This window comes from Cinclus cinclus, chromosome 4 (genome assembly GCF_963662255.1).
Source record: "Cinclus cinclus chromosome 4, bCinCin1.1, whole genome shotgun sequence".
Taxonomy (NCBI): Eukaryota; Metazoa; Chordata; class Aves; order Passeriformes; family Cinclidae; genus Cinclus; species Cinclus cinclus.
In genome coordinates, this window is record NC_085049.1 from 26,072,225 (window position 1) to 26,092,165 (window position 19,941).

The 19,941-nt window shown below is 40.1% G+C and overlaps 1 protein-coding gene across 3 annotated transcripts in view; it reads left to right on the top strand.

Annotated features, from left to right (window-relative positions):
- The window catches only part of ITPR2 (inositol 1,4,5-trisphosphate receptor type 2), a 248,277-nt gene that overhangs the window by 100,972 nt on the left and 127,364 nt on the right, over positions 1 to 19,941 (top strand). For all 3 annotated transcript variants that reach the window (XM_062491836.1, XM_062491838.1, XM_062491837.1), the window contains exons 25-32: positions 7 to 172; positions 1,818 to 1,991; positions 6,712 to 6,801; positions 6,978 to 7,103; positions 8,187 to 8,309; positions 9,799 to 9,999; positions 13,380 to 13,631; positions 15,073 to 15,198. In XM_062491836.1, the coding sequence (XP_062347820.1) occupies positions 7 to 172; positions 1,818 to 1,991; positions 6,712 to 6,801; positions 6,978 to 7,103; positions 8,187 to 8,309; positions 9,799 to 9,999; positions 13,380 to 13,631; positions 15,073 to 15,198 (1,258 nt within the window). The remainder of the gene's footprint in view (positions 1 to 6; positions 173 to 1,817; positions 1,992 to 6,711; positions 6,802 to 6,977; positions 7,104 to 8,186; positions 8,310 to 9,798; positions 10,000 to 13,379; positions 13,632 to 15,072; positions 15,199 to 19,941) is intronic.

Genomic DNA, 19,941 nt, shown 5'->3' on the forward strand with positions numbered 1-19,941 from the left:
TTGCAGAAAGGAGAAGAATGCAGTTCAGCTTGATGATGAAGGGGGCAGAACTTTTTTACGGGTCCTCATTCACCTTATTATGCACGACTACCCTCCATTGCTCTCAGGAGCTCTGCACCTGCTGTTCAAACACTTCAGCCAGAGAGCAGAAGTTCTGCAAGCATTCAAACAGGTATGGATGGGCTGAGTGTTATCCCAGGAAACTGAATGCACAGAGCCTTTCCAAAGGCTGCCCCACTATTTAAATTGCTCTTTATTGCATGACAGCGTTACTTCCTCAGAGATCAAGTATCAATCAAGTATCAAGTATGAAGCAGATTTCTTTGGCCATATGTGCTGGTGTATATTATAGTTCTGTGCCCCCAGAAATTGTTATTTTGGACACTGCATCGGTTAGGGAAAACATAGGTCCGTGGTGAGCCTCTTGTAGGGATCCCTCAGGGACAGAGCCAGTGCCTCATTTCTGGCAAGCAGTGTCCCAGTGTCAGCAGTGAGACTTCCCTGTCTTCAGGGCCACTTAGACTGGGTATTGTTATTTTGTTATTCACCTGGTGCTTCTAATTCTATTTCAGGTGTCTTTGCACGGGGCTCCCCTTCCTGATACAGCTATGCCCATGTAGCAGGAAGACAGGGATAGAGCCAAGCCTGTGTTCAGCTTTTACTCTGTCCCTCTGGTAACAGTGCATGTGCAGGCTCCATGTGTCCATGGATTAGGATGGGGAGATCTGATGTCATGGGGCTGCATGACAGAGATGCCTGTGTTACGTAACCCTTTATAACCTATGTTGATAAGAACATCTGATGCTTATTTCAGGAGCTCGGTAGTTTGTCTCATCCTTATGTAAGGTGGGGACGTTTCTCCCCTGTGCAAGCAGATGAATGATAAAGACCTGAAAAGCTTTTGTTTAATGTTTTTGTTGTGCAGCATAATAGCCTCCCACCAGGTATTTAAAGTTAGGCTGTGCTGGTTAGTTGCATAAATAGCTGTTATTTCCAGGTAAGCAAGGACTGAGTTGCTTAACATGTTTTTGTGAAGGATAGAAAAGGCTAATGGAGAAATAAACAAAAAAAGACTGTAGAGCACGTGGAATAAGAATACCTGCAGTTGAGCAGCATTCATAAAATCTGTAAAATAACAAAGTCCTGCTAAATCAACATAACAGTGAAAACATTGTGGTGAAAAATCACAGATAATTTGAGCTGTATAGAAAAATGAAAAAATGAGATTAATCTTAATAAGTGGCAACCACTCAGATGGTGAGAAATTCCTTAAACCTGAAAGTCAGTTTGCCAGCTATATTCAGAGAAGTTTTTTTAAGCTGGCCTAACAGTGTGAAAATCTGTTATTTTTTCAATATTTGATTACTGTGGTATAGGAGATCATGAAAATTGCTAGCCATTTTGACTTTTCTATGGATGCCCACAGTAGGTTTTCCTAACTATTGCTTTGATAGTGTGTTACTGTATTATTTAATGCCATGAGGATCATGATCAGTGCATCAGAGCTCACTCTGCACAGAACCCAAGACCCTGTAAATATGCCTGTGCTGAAAATGTTTTGCAGTGTATTAAAGAAGGTGAAAGGATGTTGTGAGTGTTCTAACTGTCCTGTTTTGGGAAACTACAGCCTCTGGCTCTGCTAAAGGTTTTTTAGATTAATGGGGGCTGAAAGCCTGCATGTGCCATGTTTCAATTGCACGGGGAAGGTTGTACAAAGCACCTGGAAAGAAAGGCTTAGAATGGGAACTGTCAAGCAAATTACCTAGCCATAGTTACAGCTACTGCTGTAACAGCAGTACAATTTTCTCCATTTCCAGGTTCAGTTGCTGGTGTCCAATCAAGATGTGGATAACTACAAGCAAATCAAGGCTGATCTTGATCAGCTACGTCTCACTGTAGAAAAATCCGAATTGTGGGTTGAGAAGAGCAGCAATTATGAGAGTGGAGAGGTGGGCGACAATCAAACCAAAGGTGGAGAAGAGCCAATGGAGGTAGGTTTAAATCCTTTGCTGTCAGAATTGTTTCAGTATTGATAGGTAGTTTTGTGAACAACTGCAATATCATCGTCTGGTTAAGCAAAGTGGCAAAATGAGAATGTGAAGTATTCTGGCTGAGCTTTGGGAACTGACAGAAAAGGAAATAACACCTGTGTTATCAATGTATTCGATAATCTCTCCTGATGCTTTCAGTAACTGCATTCTTATGTCACAGAGCTGCCTTCCTTGGTGCAAGCCACACTCTGGAAATAATCTGGGAATTGTGTGCTGGCAGTTGGGTTGACTTGCTGGAAGAAAAGAGGAGTAGACAGTGTCCTGCAGCTAAGGGAGAGGAGCAAAATCAAACCCATGTTTTCAAACATCACAAGTAATTCACTCTTCACCACATGAGATTGACCTAAGAATGATGAAATTTTGTAGGCAAACTTATGTTTAAACTTCCTCAGCCCTTGTCATACAAACTTCTCAGTATATACTCTGATTTGATGTATACCTTGAATCTAGGACCATGAAGACCTTTATTTTTCCCTTTATTTTTCCCTTTATTTTTCCCTTTTCCTTCCTTTTTTTTTCCTCTTAAGATTTCATGATTTGGAGTTTTTAAATTTTGCTTTTCAGTGCAAATTGAAGTCACCATTTAATCATTTAACTCCAGCATGAGCTTTAAAGAAAATGTGAAGTGTTGGTGTGATTGAGGTTTGTGCCATAAGAGTAGATAGAACAGGCTTTCCCACCAATATTTATTCCCACTTTTCCCTTTTCATCAGAGAAAGTGAAAAGAGATGAACAGCTGTGATTTCTAACATAGCATTTTCCTTATTCTCTTTCTTGGTGCCAAGAAAGATGGGTAAGGAAGCCCTCAGGGAAGCAGAAAGCCAAGTAGGGGTAATGCAGCCATGGAGAAGAGAGAGGATGCTTGCAAATATCTGTGACACACACATTGCCTTTTAGATGGGAAAGCAGATTTTCGGTGGCTTCATGCAGGGGCAAATCCAACACTTCAAGGAAGAATTCCAAATTCTTGCAACAGTGAAGGTTCTACTCTTTCTCTGCTCTATCTTAGCTGATGTTCTGATACCACTTCTTTAGTGGTGTCAAAATTAGGGAGGAATCTGGAGTTGGAGCTCATGTATGTGGTATTTCCTTCCTTCTTTCCTCAAGCACAGCTCTAGTAGGAAAGAAATTGTTCTTTTATGTATTTAATGAATTGAAAAGGTAATGGGGAAACAGAAAACAGAATTGTGTCAGGATTACAAATGTTTTTTTTTTAGCTATAATACATTTTTTAAATGTAATTTATTCCTATGGGTAGCCTTGATAGCAAGGAAACTCCAGGAAAAGGAGGCAAAATAATGTGTTTGAAACAGAGGCACTTCTCAATGGGATATTTTGAGTGGTTCTTTTCCCCATGAGGCACCTGTGGGTCTGTATGGATTAGCAGTGCTTCAGTAGATGCACAATATTATCTCTGGCAGATCTGAGAGATTATTGTATCAGAGCAGTAATACGTAATCTGCTGGTTAGATCATCATGCTGGTAATTCTCTGAGAGCTGTGCCAGGTTACAATAGCTCAGAATCTTGTCCATCTTTTTTTGCTCCCTGCTAAATTCTTCTTTAACAAGGAAGATTGTTTTTACCTGGCAAAAAAGAAACATTACAAAGAGAGTCAGTACTCTCTTTGAGGTCTTAAATCAGATGTAGGAGGTGTGATGTTGGACATAATCCACAATGTGTGAAGCAGGTGGTTAGCTTTAAGCAGATAAAAGTCCCTTGAGATCCATGCTTCCTTGGAATGGATACTGGGTATTCAGAGCTGGATCAGTCTCTAAGTCCTTGGGGAATATGCCTCATTTGACTCTGTTTAATTTTTCCCAAATAACATTAAAGTGCGCACAAGGACTTAAATGACATTCCAGAACACTCTTATGTTAAGCCCTAGTTTCTCTTGTCACATGAAGCATGTTGAAAGATATGCACAAGAGTTTTAAAATATCAATTTTTTTTTTGCCTGAGTCTTCCTGGGTAATTGTTTTCACCTTACTATCATAACCTGTGGGCCTTTTTTTCTTTTTGTTTTTTTTTTTAAGTCATATGACTCCAGAAATGGGATTTGTAGAAAAAAGGCCTTGTTCTTATAAAAGTATCCAGAGTTCTCCACAGGAAAAATGGCAAATCTTCCATCCATGAAGGACTGTCTTGATAGGGACTGGATATCACAGTTGGAAAGAGTACTTGGAGTTAGGTCAGACATAAATGAGACGCCAATAGGGTTAGGAAGAAATGCTGAAACTGAGCTCACATAAGAGCCCTGCTTGAGAAGGGGAAATCAGATAAAGCCGGTTCACTTGATTCTCTCTAGGAAGGATGTTCTGCATCTGTGCAGATATCACAGACCGTGGAAAGTGTGGTTTTTATTGTCTTGTCCCTGGAGGATGCTTTGGTGGTGTAGCACCAGAAACACAGCTCTGAGGAAGAGAAACAGGCTCGGTGAAAGGACTCTAAGGTGATGCTGGAATAGAGTACAGTGGTATTTATGGAGTTCCTTATCTTTTCCATCTGCTGAGAAAGTTCAGTGAGGTTTCAAGTGGTCTAAACTTTCAGCACCTGTAAGCACCTGGTGTTCCCTTGCTTCCTTTCTTTTCTGGTCTTGTGGCACATTGCTTTGGTTCTGAGAACATTTGAACAACCATCACATATAAGTTGAGGTGGTGAACTGAGAATTCTTTGTGGGTCCCTTATACCCTTGGTAAGGAAATACAGCCTGTGGAGGGCAAAGCTTTGCCATGGGGATGCTGACATGTGCCTTGTAGTGCTGTCCTGCTGGGGTGAGGGAGACTGGTCAGTGGTGGAGAAATGCTTAGACTGAAGGCAGGAATCTGGGTCTCCACTGGCAGCTAGCAAGAAAGGATCTAAGACTGATGCAGAGTGTTATTCCTGGAATTTTACAGATGAAGGAAGTAGTTTCTTTCAGAAAATATAATTTCCTAAAGGTGGGATACTCAGATGAGAACTTTCTCTCTGCCTTTAATCAGTGAGATCTCTATGCCTGCCTGTCCCCTGTGTGTGGAAAGGTGTGATAGGGAATGTCTATCATGGGGCATAATGAGGGCAGATATGCAACTGACTGTCTTTGGCAACCCAGTGGTATGGTTCTCTTGGTAACTACATCCCTGGCATTCTCTTATGGGTTCGATAAACAATTCTTTATTTTGTTAAGAGAAAGGATAGATTCAGCAGTTAAATGCTGATCAGTACTTCCACATAAGACATACAGTTCACATGGATTATAAAACTATTTTGATGGAGGAAGAATGCTGATAAAACTAACAGGTAAATTAATCTTGGTTAACCCACAATCCCAGAACAGAGGAGGGTGGTTAATTATAGGAAAAAGCCTGAAACATCTCCCAAAGTATTGATTCAAACAGATAGAGAGACAGCAGCCTGCATACTAACAAACCTAAACAAATAAAATCCACTCTTGTTACATAGATCAGCACTGAACAGCAGTGCTGACACTCTTATAAACAGCTTCTATGGCCAAGTGGTGCAGCTGTTCTTACCTCACTGGAAATTAGGACCATATGGGATTTATAGAACTCCTGAACTTCACCGTCAGCTAAGAAAGTCCAGAGAGAGGTTTCAGGACATATAAACATTCAGTTGGCGTGCTTATGTTTGTTTTAGTGTATTTCTTTTTTCTAAAACAGTAGGAAGTTTGAGAACACAATGAAACTCAGAAGTGCACCTGTTTCTTCTTTTTTTTTTCAAATGCTGTTACATTGGTCTACATCCTTGTGGTCATACTGTGAGTCAGTCTCAAGATCTGCTAGAGTTTTTCTTCATGCTTTATAACTTCAGCACCTGAAGTCCAATATTTCAATTTATTTTTGTTTCCTGTTAAGAAAGGCTTGCCACAGCTGACAGCAGAAAAACCCCCAACACTGCCAGTATTCTTAGTGGCAGTATTTGTGTGCGTGTTCTCCCATGTTTTGATTGAGAGATATGCACGGAAAGGTGCGTGGGTGTTGGCAGTTCCTTGCTGACTTGATTTCTCTTATTTATCATACCCAGCTGGGGCTTTCCAGGAGCCAGGGCCCAGAGCATTCAGCGTCATGACTTGATGCTGCAGTATAACATACGGTTCCTATTTGTTTTTAAACCTTTTCCTGTATCATCCAGAGATACAGGCAGAAACATCCCTTTTGTGGGAGGAACATCTCTAATTTCCACATGCTGCTTGTTCCTGTGCTGTTGAGAACTCCACCCGGCTTAACTGCAGAGGTTGTCTTAAGATCTTTCTCCAGACTTTTCAGTAGTCACACAGACAGATTTTGTAATCTTTCCAGCTGTGTTGCAGATTTTTGGAACATGTGGTCACGACTGAAATGCACTTTTGGTCCATCTCTTCTCAGTATTTAAATTCCTTGGTATGCCTAGTCTGTGATTTAGGGACGTACTCTTTCAGAATGATCAGAAGCATGAAGACAGAGTAATTGCCTCAAATTACATTGGAAATTTGAAACAAGGGAAGGAATTGAATGTAAATCTTGTCACTCATTGGATAAAGAATAAGCAAGTCTTTATTATCGGTGTTATAGCAATTCCTTATGAGCTGCTGTAATACTTTGCCACTTGCTGCTATTAAATACAATTAATTCATGTTGAGGAAATTACAGTAAATTTCCACTTGTCATGTGTTCTTTATTACAGGAATCAAACATTTTGAGCCCAATACAGGATGGGACCAAAAAACCCCAGATAGACAGCATTAAAAGCAATAACTACAACATTGTTAAAGAGGTTAGTACATCTGCCAAGATATACTTGGCATACCTGCTTGATTAGTAGATTTACTAATTATTTTGACAGAAAATGTCTTTGTTTGGTTTTGTGTGACATGACTGCTTTCTTTTTTTCTTGCATGCTTGTTTATTTGTTTGGTTTGTTTTTGTTCTTTTTTTTTTTTTAATTTATAGATTTTGATTCGACTCAGCAAACTTTGTGTTCAGAATAAAAAATGCCGGAATCAACAGCAGCGTTTACTGAAAAATATGGGTGCCCACTTGGTAGTCTTGGACCTTCTGCAGATCCCCTATGAAAAGGTGATTTTCCTAATTTTAGTGGTAGAGAACATGAACTCAAGGAAGGGAAAGGCCTCAGCAGGCCCAAGAATCAGTGGAAGTATTTTTTAAAAACTGAATTGTCAGCTGTGGTACAAACATTAAATGATGATGTCATTTTCTACCTTAAGAATAGTGAGTTTGGGCTCAGTTTAAATGCAGCTGTCTGCACAGTTTTATTTAAAATTTAATATTTACTGCCTTGGGTGCCTGGAAGCTACATGCTGTCATTCCTCTACCCATTCCTGAAGTAGGCAAACCTTAGGACCAAAAGCTTTCAAGGATCAAATTTGAAATAACTTTTGATTTTATGGTGGCAGTCTCTAGCCTAGTTCCACTTGCAATTTTTTTTTTCACAAGATAAAGTTATTTGGTACTGATTTGGTGGAATTGAGCATACAAATGAATGCACTAGATAGGCTTTGAAAGAGCACCTCTTTCTAGATCTTCTGGGAATCACAGAGAGGAGGTAAAACCTCTGATGGGTTATGTTTTCCTGCATGTTACGTTACAGACACTGGGTTCAGCTGTTGTCAGTAAAATAGTGCTTGTCCATACAGGTGGTTCATCAAATCATACTTAGGATACTTCATGAGAGGAATATAAAGTGGGGATGAAACTAGAGGTATATTGGTGTGGGAGTATGTGTATGAACACATGCACACATACATCTGTTTCTGTATGTAGCTATAGAGAAGCCAAATCTTTGCCAAAACTAAAACTAATGCAGAGACACATTTTTGGTTTGTTTCGCGTTTTTTTTGTTTTTTTTTAATCAAGCACCTTAGCACTTTTTTAAACTAGGACATTATAGCCACACATGAGGAAATCTTGCTTTGATTGTATGTTCCTACCTGTGATTCCCTATGATCGAGTTGATTCCGAGTAAGGCACAACTGCTAAAGGACTCAAGGAAACTACACCAGTTACTTTTGCTAGAGAGAGAATTCATGCTCTATAAAGGCTTGGGAGAATTGGCTTATTCTTGGATGAATTGATGTTGTGTGGTTTTAACAAGTATGTTAGGTATAACCAGCTGATTTTGTTTGTCTTTTCTTCCTGCAGAGTGATGAAAAGATGAATGAAGTTATGAATCTAGCCCACACTTTTCTTCAGAATTTCTGTCGAGGAAATCCTCAGAATCAAGTTCTCCTCCACAAAAATCTCAACTTGTTCTTAACTCCAGGGGTAAATATTTAATTTGAACTAGAATATGATAATTGGAATTAAATTTGGGTTTGCTGAAACATCCCAGTGCTAAAGAAATAGTTTCACTAAATTATGCCTCCCCTCCCCTCTCCTCTCTCATTTTCCTTCATGTTGCTTTTTATGTTATTGACTTTAATGTTGCCACTTTAAAAGAGGAAAACAAAAACCAAGAAACCTGTGGGGTTTACTGGAAGGATCTATGAATAGGTGTTACATCATTGTGTTGAACTTGATTCTTGTCCTGACTCACTCACTAATGGACTGTAAAGTCAATGTAGCAGATACTGTGACTGCTCTCATGGACCTTGTGTGACAACAGAATCAGACCCATACATTTATGTTGATGATGCTCCCATTTGATTCAACTAATCTAAACTCTGACCTTCTATTAAATTGTCTTTGCAATAGACCTTTTTATCACAATCCCTTTGTATGTATTTGTGTGTGTGTGTTTACAGACATATTCATTTAGAATGACACTTGCTCAGTGGATCTACTGAGCAAAACATGCTTTTTTTAGGAGTTGTGAGTGTGATGATTGCAGACTCTGGCCCGTGCACATTATGAACCATTTGTTTGGCTGTTTTTCATTTATGCTCTTTTGTGACATTAGTGAACAGCTCTGAGCTGCCCACAGTGGGAACCAGAGCCCAGATTCCATCACATTCAACACTGACACTTAACTCAGGTGCCAAGTGTGGAGCCAGCTTGCACCTGTATTTCTGCTCTTTTGAAGCTGATTTCCTGATCATCCATCCCTGTTATTGTGCTTCTGTGCACATTGAGGAGCAAACTTGATGTGGATTCCTATCAGATGACACTAAACAGACATGAATACTTTAGGAGCATACCTGACCCTCAGGAGCCTTTAGTCCATGGGACCAACCTAGAGCAAAAGCCCCAACAATGCACAAAGTCTGGGTGCTGTGTCCTCAGCAGAATCCCTTCTTGCTTAAGATCTGTTCCTCTTGTTTCCATGCTGCTCACGGATACACAGCCCTAGGCTCCCTCTGGAGTTAATGTGGAAAGATTCATTCTCTTTAAGACTGATCAGGCTGCGAGTGCAGAGATTTGCCTGCTGGAAATGCCTCCTCTGTGAGCCTCAGAGAGAGCCAGAGAGCAGCTGATCTCATTTGGTGGCCTCATTGCAAAGTTTGATGGTGAGTGGGACCAGTGTGGTCTCAGGTGTCTCGTATTCCAAAGCCCCTGCAGAGTGTTCTAGCAGTGTAGTGTGTGTGTTCGCCTTCCACATGCACACAGACTTGACTTATGCCCACTTTAGGACTGTTTGTACTCATAGGGAAGTGTGGGGAAATCCTCTCAAAACTGAAACCTGGACTTGGATCACTGAAAAGGATTTCTCTAGTTTCCCTTTACCAGTGAGCCTTCCTCTACCCGAGAATCCCATGCTTCTCTCAGTCTCAAAGCAGATCTGCTGTGCTCATGAGGCTGTTTTTGATCTGTTCAGCTCCTGGAAGCTGAGACCATGAGGCACATCTTCATGAATAATTACCTCCTGTGCAACGAGATCAGCGAGAGGGTGGTGCAGCACTTTGTGCACTGCATCGAGACCCACGGCCGGCACGTGGAGTACCTGCGGTTCCTGCAGACCATCGTGAAAGCAGATGGCAAATACGTGAAGAAATGCCAGGACATGGTAATGACAGAGGTAGGCAAAGGCTTCACATGTTAATCACTTGAGTATTTTGAGGCTGTTTTTTCCTGCTCTTGATACCAATGAGATATAATGGCATCCTCGCTTCAGAATTTTAGGCAGCGTCACAAATAATGAATATTTTAGCAGACGTTTTGGGGAGTTTGATCTAATTTTGTAAGGCCATCTGTATAACTACTAGAAAGAAAACATGAGTGTTAGCATGGTGATACAGAGATGTCTATTTGTAGATGATGTAGCATGGAAATCTCAGAGTTACATAAACCTTCATTTTCCTGTAATGTAATTTAGGATCACTTTTATCCAATCTTGTGGCATGGGTTTGCCATACAAGAGGCTCTTAACTCTATGGATTTGTCTGAATAGTGTAGAATTTTTTTTAGCATTTAACAATTCTAAATTCAAGTTTTTGCTTTTTTTTGTTGTTGTTGTTTTGTTTCAGAGCATTTCTGTGAGGGTCAGTAGAGCTGCTCTAGCTTTGACTAGGTGGATCCAGTAAAGTCAACCAAGTGGTTTGTGGAAAAATCTTTGACAATAAATTTCCCAGGAAAATACCTAAATGACTTTCTCTGCAATTAGGATTTGATATATTGTGGGCATGATAAATGAAGTCTTCCACTTGCAGACACCTGTGCATTTAAGTGTAATTACGTTAACAGTTCCTTAAGATTAGTAAGTGGGTAAAGTTGAATATAGTGAAAATAGAGGCCAAGGGACATTTTTATTTGCTTTACAAAATGCTTTTCTTTTTGGCTTGGTTTGGTTTTTTTAAGAGATGTCTTCACAAAGAAATCAGAGATAAGCTTTAGGGTTTTTTGGTATGAACAAAATGAAATCCCACTGAAATTTTATTCCACAGCAACAAGAGGAAAAACTTCCAATTAAGAAAATAAAGCTCCTGCCTACATGGATAACCTTTAATGAAATTCACCTCAACCTTTTCAATTTGACTGAAGTATTTTAACATGCAATATCAATTACAAGCCTTTGATTTACATAATTCAAACACTTCTTGTGCCTTTGCTGTTACAGATTTTTCTGCTTCCACCAAAGGCTCTTGTAGAGGCTTTTTTTTATCATCAAACAAAATTTTCAGATTTTTCTCAGTTTCAATATATTTTGCTATTGACCTATAGCAGCACAAGGATAAATTGTCATATTACATTTTCAAGCTAACTCCATGATGAAAGTAGAAATGAACTTGGATATGATATTCACATCATAAGTCCTGCAGGTATTTTCCTGGGGGGAGAGGGCCAACCCTGTTTTGATGATGTAGGGTAAGATAATGATCTGTTTTTCAAAAAGTAGGAAATTACAGGTAAGTAATTATGATTTCTTAGAAAAGGATGCTAACTGTGAAACTTGAATGACACTTGAATAGCAATCCTCTCTAAAGGTGACAAATGGCTGGAACTTCCCACAGAGTTGTGACAGTTTCTCTGTAGACACCTGAGATGTAATTTGTGACCTTAAACAAGTGCTGTAGCTTTTCCTGTGCTTCCAGATGGGGCACATAAACAATTTACCACAAGACAAGATAGGATATGACTGTACAGTTTGCCTCAGCTCCTCCTGCATTTTCTTTCACCCACAGGAAGTATATTGTAGCTTATTCCTGTTTACTGGGAGTGAGGATAATCCTCATATTTACATGTTCTAGAAATTGCATACAGATGAAGGAACACCATGGCGAGAGAATACTGCAATAAAATCCATTGGACATCCCCAATTTTGCTGATTCCCTTGTTCTCATCTCCTTGGTCTCTATGTCTGCAATGATGTTTACCAATCGGAAAGGTTCCTTAGGGCACTTTCTCTCATTATAAGCAGGCTTTGAGGTTCCTGGAAGAACCCTGCCTGTCAGAGCAAACAATCCTACAGAAGGGACAGCAGAATTTTCTTTGGGCCAGATCAATATGGCAGCAGAGTTTTCTATTACCTGTAGTATTCTGGAGTAATATTTTGTGGAGTATCAACAGCTGCTACTATACTGGACAGCCTTTATTATATTACCATAGAATTCTAAGCTTGCTGAAAATATATTTTAATGGCAGAAAATGCTGCTGGGTTATTTTGTCCTTAGCTCTCATCCCTTTATTTTTTTTTTTCTGTACTGTGGATTGTCCAGAAAATGTCTGAAAAGTTGTGGATATAGAAATACTGTAGAAACCCGAAGATAAATGAGAAATAAGAATTGCAGGAAAGACTGAATTCACAATTCACTCCAGCCAAATGTCAAAGTAAAAATAAGCAAGAAACAGGGAAAGCACAAACGTAAAAGCTGTGAATTCAAAATTTGAAGTGTTGAAACCCTGGAAAGTGTAATGAAATGTTTCTTGACTTTTCATTCTGGGAGACTAATTTTAATTCCTGTTCTTGCTGCTTTCCCATTTCTCAGCAGCTCCAGCAACCTTTATGACTACCCTTGAATTGAGTAAGCTGGAATTTCATGTCGCGTATGGACTGGAATAGGTCAAGTGCTTAATTCACAAAATAAGTGTGATTTTTGAGCTTGCCTGGGTGTTTTCTGTACTAGGAGGGCTTTGTGGGAGCTTGTTTCACCCACATTGAGAGAGTGGCTTGTGCTTCAAAGGAGAGTGATGGAGAGAGGATTCCAAACAGGGTTAGAGCAAAGCTCTTCAGTGAGCTGTGCTGAGATGGGGCTGCTGGCATCCAGCACCACTCTGGATCCTCTTGAGATGAGCAGAGCACTTGTAGCAGAATCAAACATTTATTGCATACACCAATTTTCTGTTAAATTAACGTACTGACACGACACTGACAAAGTCATGACCCACCTGCCAAATTTGCACAGGGTGGGAAGAATCTCCCTTTGTTTTTGATACTGAGCAAGGACAGGGAAAAGCTGGGTTCAATTCTGGGTGAGCCACTGGCTTTTTGTGTGAGGCAGTGTGGAAGACTGCATCTCACTGCACCTCAAGTGCCTCTCTATGAAACAAGGATAATAATGCATCCTGGCCTCCCAGCAGGAGGTGAGGATAATTAATTAACGTCACACAAACAATGAGACAGTAGGAATAATAAGGATGGCATGTCTTAGGTAAAGACAGAGCTACACAGAAATTAAACCTCAAATTCACCTTACATTAGTGCATTCCTTGGTGAGTTATTCCAGATTTGCACTTATGTTGATATGAGCAGAAGTTTGCCTTGGATGTTTTCTTGACATGGTCATTTGGCAAACTGCTTCAGAGTAAATTTTATTTCATTGTTTGGGTTTTATCTAGAGAGTCTTCGCATACTTAGACATATAAATAAGAAATTAGGAAAATAATAGAATCATTTCGGTTGGAAAATACCTTTAAAATCATTGAGTCCAAAGTCTCAGAACCTTGTAATCTCCTTCTCAGCTGATAAATGGTGGTGAAGATGTGTTGATATTCTACAACGACAGAGCATCCTTCCCAGTGCTGCTCCAGATGATGTGTTCAGAGCGAGACCGAGCCGACGAGAGCGGGCCCTTGGCGTACCACATCACTCTGGTGGAACTGCTGGCTGCCTGCACAGAGGGCAAGAATGTGTACACAGAGATCAAGTGCAATTCACTGCTGCCCCTGGATGATATCGTGAGGGTAGTGACCCATGATGACTGCATTCCTGAGGTACAATTCATGGCAGGAGGAAGCAGTGTTTTTAGAAGCACAGGCAATATTTTGTTGTTTATAATGTACTGACGAGTTGAATATTGCACAGGAAGTGGATAGTGCTCCTTAAGGTGAATAAGTGAGAAAGAATAGACAGTGTTTATTGCGCAGAATAATGTCCTAAATGCTTTGTTTGTCAGCTTTTCAGACACTCTGTTTTGTTTTAGGTTTGTCCAGCCACTGTCAGAGTTTAATGTTCTCAGAGCTTCTGGCTGAAGCTGTGAAGACCCAGCTGAGTGTTGGGTTAGGCCAATGTTTTGGTGCTGTCTGAATTTCTTGGAAATGATGGATAAAATTCTGTCCATGCTGAAGTCAGTGGGAATTTGGGTCAAGTCTCATTTTATTAAACTCAGTTGCAGTCCTGCAAATATTTTTATTCACTGCATATGAAGGCACAGTTCTGCACGTGTCATACTAAAGTAGGACTGATATTACCTGGTGGAAAAATGGGGCTCAAAAGAAAAGAACTAGGGCCTGCAGGAGTTAAAACTCCCTCTGTTCCATGAAAATTGCCCTTGTAATCAAATGATCCTATTACTAAAAAGAAATATGTTTGCTTTGCCCAGAAGTTCCCTTTAGCATTAATTTCAACAGATGGTAATTAGAAAAAAAAAATCCCAAACAAAAGAAACCTAAAGGTCTGATCTGAGTTTTCACTTCATTGCATTAAGCATATGCAGTTTAAACATATACACGGTCTCCCTTGACCGTGACAAGAAGTTTTCAGTGCATTTGCATATGTTTATATTTAATCTATACATTTTGGGCACTGGATATCCATTTTTATGCTGTGCACATGCAGACTTGTCATGCCAGAGAGGAGTGCAACTGCAGTCCTTCTGCTAAGCCTTGTGCTGCCATTGCTGCAGTCCCAGTGTGCCACAACCTTTGTCTGCCATTTACATCCCAAATGCAAGTGCTTCATTAGGATTGTGGAAATACAGGGACTTCAGTCCCAGCTCTGCAAAAGAATTTTTATTTTATATTTGGAAAATCTGTCACAAGGCTTCAATCTACCTCAGTCAACTGTCAAGTGCAGGGGTGTTCTGCATTTTGACAACCTCTGGCTCTGGAGCCAGGCTTTGTCTTGTCTTAATATCAGTTAAGTACCAGAATCATTACTGGTTTGTTTTATGGTGGTTTTGTCATTAGAGTAAGGATGTTTGCAAAACATTTTCATTTTTCTTCCTGTGGTCTTTCAGTAAATGCATTAAGGCATGTGTTACCCTGCTTCTCCCTAAATCTTCAGAACCAAACATATGCATTATTATGGTTATGAATGTTTGTTAGTACTGGAAGGTTCATCTTTATTTTTCAGTATTTTTGCAGATAGAAAACATTACGTTCATTGTTTTTACTGTTCCATTTCATAGTGATTGTGTTTTCACTGTTCCTGCAGGTGAAAATTGCCTATGTTAATTTTGTTAACCACTGTTATGTGGACACTGAAGTGGAAATGAAAGAAATCTATGCCAGTAACCATATCTGGAAACTTTTTGAGAACTTCCTTGTTGATATGGCAAGGGTAAGATTCACCAAGTGTTAAATATTACAGGATGATCATGGGTGACAACTGAACTGGCCATAATAGGTTTTTTTGTGCATTTCTTTTATTTTGTTAACTATTTTTATTCAAAGTTGACAATAGGATAAGTGTGGTTGGTTGGTTTGTTTATTTAACAAACGGTCATTTCTATGATCTTTATAAACATATAACCTGCTAATTACCAGCAGCATTCTCTTTCTAAAAGGGCATCTTGGAACCTGTGCCTTTCTCTTTTCTAACAGAGAAATAAATTGGGTGTGTGTACGTGGTTGAGAGCCTGTGTACATCTTTTGGCAATGTGTGTTATATGCCATTATGATGGTGACTAAAAAACCCTAACATCTGTAATCTCTTCCATTATTCTGTTGTTATAGTGAGGATCAGGGACCAAGATCTTCTCTGGCTCATGCTCCTTCTTTAGTCTCTACTTTTGTCTTTTATTCTCCTGTCACTGCATTCTCATTGCCAATGTGAAAGGCAGGCGTAGAGCTGTGGTCCCTCAGAATACTAATTCAAATATAAATTACAGCTGCAAGGTGACAGGGTGTCAGTACCAAAGGCCTGCCATTCCTCTGGTCCTCAGTGAGCCTCATGGTGTCAGTACTTGTTGAATTAAATTTTAAGTTACAAGTTGAATTAAGCTTCCTTTCCCAGGGATTTTGAAGACAGGAAACAAGAGCACTCTTATGTCTTCCTCAGAGATTAAATACAATAGTAGCCATGAGGGGAAGCTAATGTGATGTAATAATTATAGCCTGCACTACACATCCTTTTCTAGGAGGTTAATGCTTCTTGTAATTATAAATAACTACAATATTATCAACAAACAATGGTGTTGTACTTTCTTCTCAAAAAGTAGAACCATGTGTTTTTGGGTTTCTCCCAGTCCATGGTACATTACATTTTATAATATATAAGTTCTCACTCCTTGCATTTTTCATTTCATTGAAATGAAGGAAAAAAGGTAAAGAATCTCAGTTTGGTCCTGCAGCGGACACTGACCCCAAAGTAACACTGTGCCACAAAATAATTCCTGTGAGACCTATTGGGAGAAAATATCAAGAATTTTGGCTAAAAGAAGGAATGCAAAGACTTGTGGTGTACAATAGGCACTGGGACCTGTTTATTTCTCTGTGAAACAGAAACCTTACACCACATGGTTGGGTGGTTTTTCTTGTGTGTTTTTATTTTTTGTTTGTTTGCTTGTTTTTTGTTTGGTGTTTTTTTTGTTTGTTTGTGTTTTTGTTTTTTATTTTTTTTAAAACCTTTTTCTTTTTCCCTGGGAGCAGGTTAAGGCAGGGATGTTTATGATCTCTTTTTTTGGTGGTGGTCATTTCCAGCAGTAATTACTCCTCTACAAACCCTGTTTTCTTGCTGCTTTGTCTCTGTGGTTGTGTTACACATAGAAAGCCCTCCTGGACAAAACAACCTGGGTTGAAAATTAAGATGAGAAACATCCTTGGAGGAGCATTCTGACTTTTAACCTTACAGGTTTTACCTCAAGAAGTATTTTCTTCTATTTAATTCCCTTTCTGGGTTGCCCTTTCCTGACGTGTCCTGACCCTGACTTTCCAAACAGACTGTCCTTCCTCCCTAGCCCTTGAACGTGGCCAATTTTCTGTGCCCCTGGGCTAGAAGCAGATAAGTAGAAAGAGGGCTCTGTCGATGTTTCATGACTCTGGAGACAAACTACACTGTGCTAAATGTGGGGGGCTTGTCATGATACTGGTGACCACCCAGCTTGTTTTCACACACCTCTCTCCTAAGGGAAATTAGACCCCAGATCTTCCGAGGTGAAGAAGGAAAATTCTGTATTTTGTGTGCAGGTGCTGTTAGCAAAATGCAGATTTGTTCAGCTCTCCTGCAAGCATGTCAGAAGTGCTCTGGCCTGTCCTGCTCTCCAGCCATGGATAGCTGTGTTTTCCAGGTTACGAAGTGTATTTGTCCAGATTTGGTGCTCTGGGGCCCCGACAGAACCCATGTGTTATAAATACATCAGCGTTCTGTAGCTATCAGGACAGTTAGAATGCTGTCAGCCTCATGAAAGATGTTACAGTAGCTTTCAAAGCATTTAGAAAAAGAGCCCTTTGATCCTCTGTGTTCCAGGGAGCTAAAAGGCATGCTTGTGCGTGGGGGAAGGGGAAACTTTCTTTTCTTTTAGCTGGTACAAATGCCTGTCACTGGGTGAGTTTGTGAGCTTTGAGTCTGTTATTGGAGAGCACCAAGGTTGAAAGATGGAGAGTGTTATCCTCAGGTTGGAGTCTTTCAGTTTTAGGTATATATTTAAAAAAAAAAAGTAACTGATTTTTTAAATCTGTTTCTGGATTGAGGAAGGAAATATTTAGTCCCCAGCTGTCATTTTTCTTTCAACAACGTGATACATTGCAAAGCAGGCATGAGGCAGATCCGAGTATAAACTGCGTTTGCCAAAAGCTGTCGTGCTTTCAAAGACACCCTGCTTCTACAGCTTCTGCCAACCTACTTTCTTCTGGGTGTGACTTACAGCCTTGTGCTCAGCAAAGTGGGTGCTGCTGAAGGAAAGGCTTCCCTTTCCTGCGTGTGGCCCAGCCTGTGTAAGTCAGCAGCTGTAGTCTGGGCAGGATTAAAGACAAGAGCTGGGAATCTGACAGCTGTAAAGTCATCCTGGCTTTCTCCGCAGAATTTCTGAAGTATTATTTGTGTGAGTTTTGGTCCCAAAGCCTCTTAAGGGGTTTTTAAACACTGCTTTCTCAATCCTCATCTCCATTTCATGCATTGCAGACTTTTTTTTTCTTTCACAGAGGAAGATCTTTCAGTCCCTGAAGGGCAGAGGGATAAGAACAAATGAGAGGCTTTCCAGATTCCTTCTGTGCTGGGAATTTTTCAGACTGGTGTTGGAGCAGAGTGGCATTCCACATATGGCTCTGCTTCTCAGGAAGCTGAATGGGAAAGCTTAAAAGTGTTCTGGAATTTAGTTTTGGTGATTTCTGCATTCACTGTGCTAGCACTGCACAGCTTTCGTATCTTCTTATTGGGGTTGCAAGTGCTGAGCTTAGAGCTACCAGTTCCAGCCAAAATCAGCATGCAGATTAATTAAAAGCAAAAAACCAAAACAAACAAAACCAAACCAAAACAAAAAACCAACAACTTTTAAAACAAGTTTTAATTATTAACTGAATCATTTCCCTTCATGAGCACTGGGGGTGGGGGTGGTGTCACACTTTTCCCAAAACAGAAGGGCTGATGAGTTTCCAGTTTCATTTTAGCCACTGTTGCTTCTCTGACCAAAATCTTTCCTGGGGTGATAAAAAATGCACTCTGTGGAGGCGTGACTGATTTATCTGACACATTTTATATAGGCAGACAAGCAAACTCTTCAAGATGCCTTATTTGTCTAGGTGTGAAGTTATCTTTGGTTATTCCTCTGCCTACTGCATGACAATGCTTGTGTGCTAGACACAAGGTGCTTTTGTGTTCCCTGGAGTTCTGCGTACCCTGAACACAGGTGCTTTTGGATGTCATGTTAGTAAACTTTCTTCAAACATTCCTGGTGAAATTGCTGTCTTGTAGTGACAGTGGCAGTGTGTAATTAGAGAGAATGTTTGCCCTGTGTGAGATTCAGATGCTGTGGATTATATCTCTGCTTCTGTCACCAACTTTTCCCTGTGACCTTAAGCAATTCAATCAGTTTGTCTGGACTCTCCATCCCTGAAGAGATATAATGGTAAGTGTGTGCCACTCAGGCTTGGGGTTATGTGTTAAATGCACAGATGGCAATGAAAAGGCTACTCCTGGAGCTTTTGAATACAAAATAAATTCTGCTTTTGCATAGATTCCCTAGAATATAGCAGTCGTCTCTGGCTTGTGTAGGTGAAAGAGAAAACAACTCTTGTTAAACATGACTACAACTGCTTATTTAAAGGCTGATGGAGAGGTAGTATGACTACAGTCTGTACTACTTACTTGTCCAGTCTTGCTTTTCTCATTGTTTTTGGCTCTCTGTAGATTCCTTTCAGTACTGTGTAGACTGACACATACAAAGTCAGTATGACTCTGTACAGATGTTCAAAAATGTTGAAGAGAAATAAAGGAAATACTGAAGATGTAATCCACACCAGAAATTTTCCCTTTGTTTAAGTGTGACATCTTTACACAGCAACAAACTTTAAGTGTTGTACCAAAGGGAGTCTTCAGGAACCTTTTGTACAAATCTTCCCGCTTCCTTCCACCATTTAATCATCCTTCTGTGCTCTGGAGTTGTCCTGGTATCATCCATTACTTTATTTCATTGTTTTAGCTTGGCTTCTGTATTTTCCCCATGTGGCTTCCAAAGAAATGCTGCCTCTCTTCCAGTACCATCCTAAAGCCTGTTGGTATTGTGTGTGTTGTTTCCCTTCTTTCCCTCCTTTTAAACATTTTTTCCTGCAAATGCTCTTCACCTTTGGCACCCAGTTCTGGTGATTAATTGTTGAGAGAAGCTAAATGTTGTGTGAAATCTTTCTACCCTGAGTTGTTTATATCTCATCTGTCTCTGAAGCATCTTCCAACCAGCCCTGCAAGGGGAGGAAAGGTCCATTTTCTTCTTGAATTTGTTTAGATGTGTAAGTGGCATGCAGTGTGCTGATTTAGGGGGATCTTTTCTCATGATGTGGGAAAGAAGAGGCAGGCAGCCAGAAAGAACTAGTTCAGAAGAGAAGGGTGGACCTCCAAGAAGAAAATAAGCTATAACAAATCCAAGTTCAA